This window comes from Rattus norvegicus, chromosome 4, assembly GCF_036323735.1.
Source record: "Rattus norvegicus strain BN/NHsdMcwi chromosome 4, GRCr8, whole genome shotgun sequence".
In the NCBI taxonomy this organism is placed as follows: Eukaryota; Metazoa; Chordata; class Mammalia; order Rodentia; family Muridae; genus Rattus; species Rattus norvegicus.
In genome coordinates this window covers 104,030,791-104,038,029 of record NC_086022.1, presented here as the reverse complement: position 1 = coordinate 104,038,029, position 7,239 = coordinate 104,030,791, and the positions used below count along the sequence as shown (strand labels likewise).

The 7,239-nt window shown below is 38.4% G+C and overlaps 1 gene segment (V, D, J or C); it reads left to right on the top strand.

Annotated features, from left to right (window-relative positions):
- The first annotated feature begins 5,839 nt into the window (after positions 1-5,839).
- Positions 5,840-6,604, top strand: LOC690933 (Ig kappa chain V-III region MOPC 63-like). The segment is given in 2 exon segments: positions 5,840-5,925; positions 6,149-6,604. Coding segments are annotated over 2 exon segments (378 nt in total).
- The last annotated feature ends 635 nt before the right edge of the window (positions 6,605-7,239 follow it).

The window sequence follows — 7,239 nt, the reverse complement described above, 5'->3', positions numbered from 1 at the left end:
GCTTTCTCAGCATCTAATGAAATGATCATGTGGTTTTTATCTTTCAGTTTGTTTATATAATAGATCACGTTGATGGTTTTCCGTATATTAAACCATCCCTGCATGCCTGGGATGAAGCATACTTGATCATGGTGGATGATTATTTTGTTGTGCTCTTGGATTCGGTTTGTCAGAATTTTATTGAGTATTTTTGCGTCGATATTCATAAGGGAAATTGGTCTGAAGTTCTCTTTCTTTGTTGGGTCTTTGTGTGGTTTAGGTATAAGAGTAATTGAGGTTTCATAGAAGGAATTCGGTAGCACTCCATCTGTTTCAATTTTGTGGAATAGTTTGGATAGTATTGGTATGAGGTCTTCTATGAAGGTCTGATAGAATTCTGCACTGAACCCATCTGGCCCTGGGTTCTTTTTGGTTGGGAGACCTTTAATGACTGCTTTTATTTCTTTAGGACTTATGGGGTTGTTTGAATGGTTTATCTGTTCCTGATTTAACTTTGGTACTTGGTATCTGTCTAGGAAATTGTCCATTTCCTGCAGATTTTCAAGTTTTGTTGAATATAGGCTTTTTAGTAGGCACTGATGATTTTTTGAATTTCCTCTGATTCTGTAGTTATGTCTCCCTTTTCATTTTTGATTTTCTTAATTTGGACAGACTCTCTGTGTCCTCTCGTTGTTCTGGCTATGGGTTTATCTATCCTGTTGATTTTCTCAAAGAAACAACTTTTGATTCTGTTGATTCTTGGTATGGTCCTTTTTGTTGCTACTTTGTTGATTTAAGCTTTGAGTTTGATTATTTCCTGCTTCTACTCCTCCTGGGTGTAGTTGCTTCTTTTTGTTCTAGAGCTTTTAGGTGTGCTGTCAAGCTGCTGATATATGCTCTCTCCTGTTTCTTTCTGCAGGCACTCAGAGCTATGAGTTTTCCTCTTAGGCCGGCTTTCATTGTGTCCCATAAGTTTGTACATATGTTGTGCCTTCATTTTCATTAAATTCTAAGAAGTCTTTAATTTTTTTCTTTATTTCTTCTTTGACCAGGTTATCATTGAGTAGAGCATTGTTCAATTTCCATGTATATGTGAACGTTCTTTCCTTATTGTTGATGAAGACCAGCTTTAGCTAGTGGTGATCTGATAGGACACATGGGATTATTTCTATCTTTTTGTATCTATTGAGGCCTGTTTTATGACCAATTATATGGTCAATTTTGGAGAAAGTACCATGAGGTGATGAGAAGAAGGTATATCCTTTTGTTTTAGGATAGAATGTTCTATAAATATCTGTGAAGTCCATTTGGTTCATGACTTCTCTTAGTCTGTCTATGTCTCTGTTTAATTTTTGTTTACATGATCTATCCATTGATGAGAGTGAGGTGTTGAAATCTCCTACTATTCTTGTGTGAGGTGTAATGTGTGCTGTGAGCTTTAATAAGGTTTCTTTTATATATGTAGGTGCCCTTGTATTTGGGGCATAGATATTTAGGATTGAGAGTTCATCTTGGTGATTTTTTCTTTTGGTGAGTATGAGGTGTCCTTCCTTATCTTTTTTGATGTCTTTTACATGAAAATTGATTTTATTTGATATTAGAATGGCTACTCCAGCTTGCTTCTTCAGACCATTTCCTTGGAAAGTTGTTTTCCAGCCTTTCACTCTGAGGTAGTGTTTGTCTTTATCTCTGAGGTGTGTTTCCTGTAGGCAGCAGAATGCAGGGTTCTCGTTTCATATCCAGTTTGTTAATCTATGTATTTTTATTGGCGAGTTGAATGCATTGATGTTGAGAGGTATTAAGGAATAGTGATTATTGCTTCCTGTTATATTATATTTGGATATGAGATTATGTTTGAGTGCTTTTCTTCTCTTTGTTTTGTTGCCAAGATGATTAGTTTCTTGCTTTTTCTAGGGTGTAGCTTGCCTCCTTGTGTTGGGCTTTGCCATTTATTATCCTTTGTAGGGCTGGATTTGTAGAAAGATATTGTGTAAATTTGGTTTTGTCATGGAATATCTTGTTTTTTCATCTATGTTAATTGAGAGTTTTGCTGGAAACAGTAACCTGGGCTGGCATTTGTGTTCTCTTAGGGTCTGTATGACATCTGTCCAGGATCTTCTAGCTTTCATAGTCCCTGGTGAGAAGTCTGGTGTGATTCTGATAGGTCTGCCTTTGTATGTTACTTGACCATTTTCCCTTATTGCTTTTAACATTCTTTCTTAGTTTTGTGCATTTGGTGCTTTGAGTATTATGTGATGGGAGGAGTTTCTTTTCTGGTCCCATGTATTTGGAGTTCAGTAGGCTTCTTCTATATTTATGGGCATCTCTTTCTTTAGGCTAGGAAAGTTTTCTTCTATGATTTTGTTGAAGATCTTTACTGGTCCTTTGAGCTGGGAGTCTTCACTCTCTTTTATACCTATTATCCTTAGGTTTGATCTTCTCATCGAGTCCTGGATTTCCTGTATGTTTTGGACCATACGCTTTGGACTGTATGTTTTGGACTTTATGTTTTGCACCATATGCTTTTGGACTGTATGCTTTTTCCATTTTACATTATCTTTGACAGTTGTGTCGATGATTTCTATGGAATCTTCTGTTCCTGAGATTCTCTCTTCTGCGTCTTGTATTCTGTTAGTGATGCTTGTATCTAAGGCTCCCTGTCTCTTCCTTTGGTTTTCTATATCCAGGGTTGTCTCCCTTTGTGCTTTCTTTATTGCTTCTATTTTCATTTTTAATTTCTTTACCTGTTTGATTGTGTTTTCCTGGAATTCTTTCAGGTATTTTTGTGATTTCTCTCTGTAGGCTTCTACTTGTTTATTTGTGTTTTCCTGTTTTTCTCTAAAGGAGTTCTTTATGTCTTTCTTGAAGTCCTGCATCATCATGATCAAGTGTGATTTTAAATGTAGATCTTGCTTTTCTGGTATGTTTGGATATTCAGTGTTTGCTTTGGTGGTAGAATTGGGTCCAATGATGCCATGTAGTCTTTGTTTCTGTTTCTTGGGTTCCTGCGCTTGTCATTCGCCATCAGGTTGTCTCTGTTGTTACCTTGTTCTGCTATTTCTGACAGTGGCTATATCGTCCTATAGGCCTGTGTGTCAGGAGTGCTGTAGACCTGTTTTCCTATTTTCTTTCAGACAGTTATGGTAACAGAATGTTCTGCTTTCACGTGTGTAGTCTTTCCTGTCTACTGGTCTTCAGTTATTCCCATGAGCCTGTGTCCTGAGACCACCAGGCAGGTCAGTTGAAGCAGAAAAATTGGTCTTACCTGTGGTCCCACAGCTGAAGTTGCTCCTGTGGGACTGCTTTTGAGCTCTCAGTGAGGGTGCCTGCACTGCCTTTTCCCAGGTCCCCCATGCACCAGGGTTCCAGATGGCATTAGGTGTTTTCCTCTGGAGTCAGAAACGTGGGCAGAGTGTAGTCTCTTCTGGCTTCCCAGGCATGTCTGCCCCTCTGAATGTTTAGCTCTCCCTCCCATGGGATTTGGGTGCAGGGAGTTTTTGATCGGGTCCCTTCAGATCTGGGTAGTGTCTGTACCATGGGTTTTGTTCTTTTACATGTATGTATTCGTAGTTATCCATTTGATATTGGGTAATGAATTAGTGTGCTCTTCCCTGGGGAAGACTATTTTGCTTATTTTCAGTATTCCTTAGGTGCCTGTAGTTCTATGCCCAAAGTTGATGCCTTATGAACCTTTTCACCTTCTGTTACCAGTGTGTCTATTGATGTCATCCTTATTCAATTCATGTTAGGCAGACATGTGTGTAGACTTATGTATGTAGCTTCTGACATTTATAGCAGACACAATTCTACAGAAAACTTTCTGTTACTCTAGTTCATACAAGATATCCATCCCCTCTTTCAAAATGATCCCTAAGCTTTAGGTGCAGGAATTCTGTGTTGTAGGTGTATCGGTTGGGATGTGGGCTACTGAAATTGGCATTTTTTTTAAAGTTGTGGGCTTTGTGTTAAAGTGCTCATCTGCTTCAAAGAGAAATCTATTTGATAAAGATTGATAATTGCATTCATCAGTTTATTATAAAAACAATAATTAAAAAGAGTTCGAGACTATAATGATTAGTAAAGTGGTAGTTGTAGGTTCTTCTCCAATATCCACGAATTCACTAGTGCCAGGTAGTTGGATAGGTTTCTGGTACTAGGCATAATTTGCCTTTTGTTCAGTGGGCTTTAAGGTCAGTCAGAGAGCTGTTGTTATTGCCAAAATATGTATGTCATATTGCACCTTTAGGGTTATAATGCATGCTGGCCATTGTTGTGGTTCACGGACATTATAACTGGAAATGATTATTGATTACATTCCTCATTTGGAAGCTTGTATGGTGCCTTTGGTTATTATGAAAGCTAGTTCTCAAAGAATGTGGATATTCAGGTCATATTCAACTTGTGTCCTCTAGGTCCATGTACAGAGTGCACTAGGGACTCATCTTCTACTTCTGGGTGACAACTGAGGGCAACAATGACTTACAATGTAAAGAGAACATTTCATGCCTGTTTTTTAAGTGTCTATGGATCTTGAGGAAATCATTACACACACACACACACACACACACACACACACACACACACACACACACACACGTTTTATAGGCAGCATGTTTTCTTACAACTTTTCCAGACACCCTTTCTGTTATTTTCCTCTCAGATCCCCTTCTATATTTCTTATTCCACACATAGTTTAGACACTTATTTTCCTTTTTGGATAACTTATATTCTCCTATTTATTGTTTCCTTTCTCCAGATATTTATTTATTTATGTATTTGAGTGCTATGTCTGTATGTATGCCTGCATGCTAGAAGAGGGCAAAGTATCCCATTATAGATGGATGTGAGCTGCTCAGAATTGAACTTAAGACCTCTGGAAGAACAGCCAATGCTCTTAGTGCTCTTAACCACTCAGTCATAACTCCAGCCACCCATTTTTATCTTCATTAAGTTAATAGCTTCAGATTTAATGTTTTAAAAATCAATCTAACATTAGCTTCTAATTTTCCAGACGCCTGATAAACTAGGTTCTAACTTCTAGTGACAAGATCAGAAATAGTGACAGTTGGGTGAGTAGGTGCTCCCCACCTTAAGGATGTCTCAGTGGGATAACTGCTCTATTTTCAGGGTATCTTATTGTCCCAGCATTGGAATTTTGAACTGTCATATGGGGTGACTGCATATTTACAATGATCTGCATTCCTTGTTTATGTCTTTTAGCTTCTGATGACATTTGTATATTTGGCTTGATGGCCACTTTGTAGTGTCAATTCTCCTTGAAACCAAAGGAAGCCTTATCCTTTCTCTGTTATATAAAATCTAATTGCTTTCTCTTCTTGCTAAGGATCATAATGTGAAGTGCATTGTTGTTTGAAAAGTGTGATATTATTGAGATTTCAAAGATCCTATGCTTTCCTATTTTTTTGCAGTAGAGTATACATACAGTATTTTTAACTTAGTGTTATTTTATGTGGGTTTTGGAGAGAGAGAGAGAGAGAGAGAGAGAGAGAGAGAGAGAGAGAGAGAGAGGAGATTGAGAGAAGAAGAGTGGGGAGAATATGACATTTGGATGGGTAGGGAGGTACGAAGGAACTAGAAATTGTGAGAGGTCAAACAATCAAAATGTATTGAATATATTGTATAAATTTATTGTAAAGAAATGGGGTGAAGATTGAACAGGATGGTCATAAAATCCCTGGTTCTTGAGATGCTCTATGAATGGTTTTGTCAACCCCAACTACCCCTGAGTCAAGGAAGGGGTTCTTTTGAGCACTAGCTTTACTGAGCTGCTTTGCATTTTGCATCTTGTCCAATAGCCAATGGCCCATGATGCTCAAAGAATATGTTAAGGCAGCTTGTCATGTCTTAAGAAGCAGCCTCTAGTCCAAGTCTCAGAGATGAAGTCAGCTATACTCCTGATATGGACATTGCTATTCTGGGTTCCAGGTGAGAAAGTGCAGGAAAGTGTTGGAAACATCTACTGAAGACATAGCTGTTTCCCATGTCTCTGGGATATTGCTCATTAGAATTAAAATAGCATTTGTAATTGTTTTTTCCTTTCCCTGCTTCCGTCTTATTTGGTAATAGTGTTGTAACATGAGTCACATATCTCACTCTGAGATGGTTTCAGTATATCTGCAACAGTAATTTTGTGTCTTTATCATTACAGGTTCTACTTGGAACATTGTGCTGACCCAGTCTCCAGCTTCCTTGGCTGTGATTCTGGGACAAAAGGCCACCATCTCCTGCACGGCCAGTGAGAGTGTCAATAAATTTGGCATAAATCTTATGCATTGGTATCAACAGAAACCAGGACAGCTTCCCAAAATCCTGATCTATAATGAATTCAGTCGAGCACCTGGGATCCCTGCCAGGTTCAGTGGTGATGAGGCTGAATTAAACTTCACCCTCACCATTGAGCCTGTGGAAGCTGATGATGTTGCAACTTATTACTGTCAGCAAGGACTAACATTTCCTCTCACAGCCCTCTATGCCTAAGCAAAAACCTCCCAGGTTTGCTACACACTGAGGCTCAATTTCTCAGTTGTCTTTCCCCTGAGACTTCTCAACTAGGACTCTGTAGATGGCTTGTTTGAAAAAGGAAATGAATGCAAAACAGAAAATTCTTTAGTTCATAAGGGCATTTATTTCCCCTGTACATTGCATCTTATAATTAAATAATATCCTTAGTAAAAATGTTATTATTCATTCATTCATTCATTCATTCATTCATTCTTTCGTTCACTTTACATCCCTATTACAGCCCCCTCCCTCCTCTAAGTCCCATCCTCATAGACCACATCTTCTCCTCTCCTGACACAAGGGGAGGACCCCATGGGTACCAACCCACACTGGCACATCAAGCCACAGTAGTACTAAGTGCATCCTCTCTCACTGAGGCAAGACAAGGCAGCCCAGGTAGCAGAATGGGATTCAAAAGCAGACAACTTCCGTTCCAATTGTTAGGTGACCCACATGAAGATCAGGCCTTGCTACTATTTCTTAAAGAAGTTTTTAGGTTTGAAAAATTTACTTAGACAATGGTTTTAAACTTAAAGGAAATGTTCATCATTCCTTTAAAATAAAATAATTTAAAATATTAAACACTGTTAATGATCTGATTTTCAGATACTGGCTAAAATTCTTTGTTTTTTGGTCCATGATATTTTTATTGATTATTTGGGAATTTTACATCATGTACCCTGATCATACTCACTTCCCAGTCCTCCCAGGTTTGACCCCCTACCCTTGTGATATCTC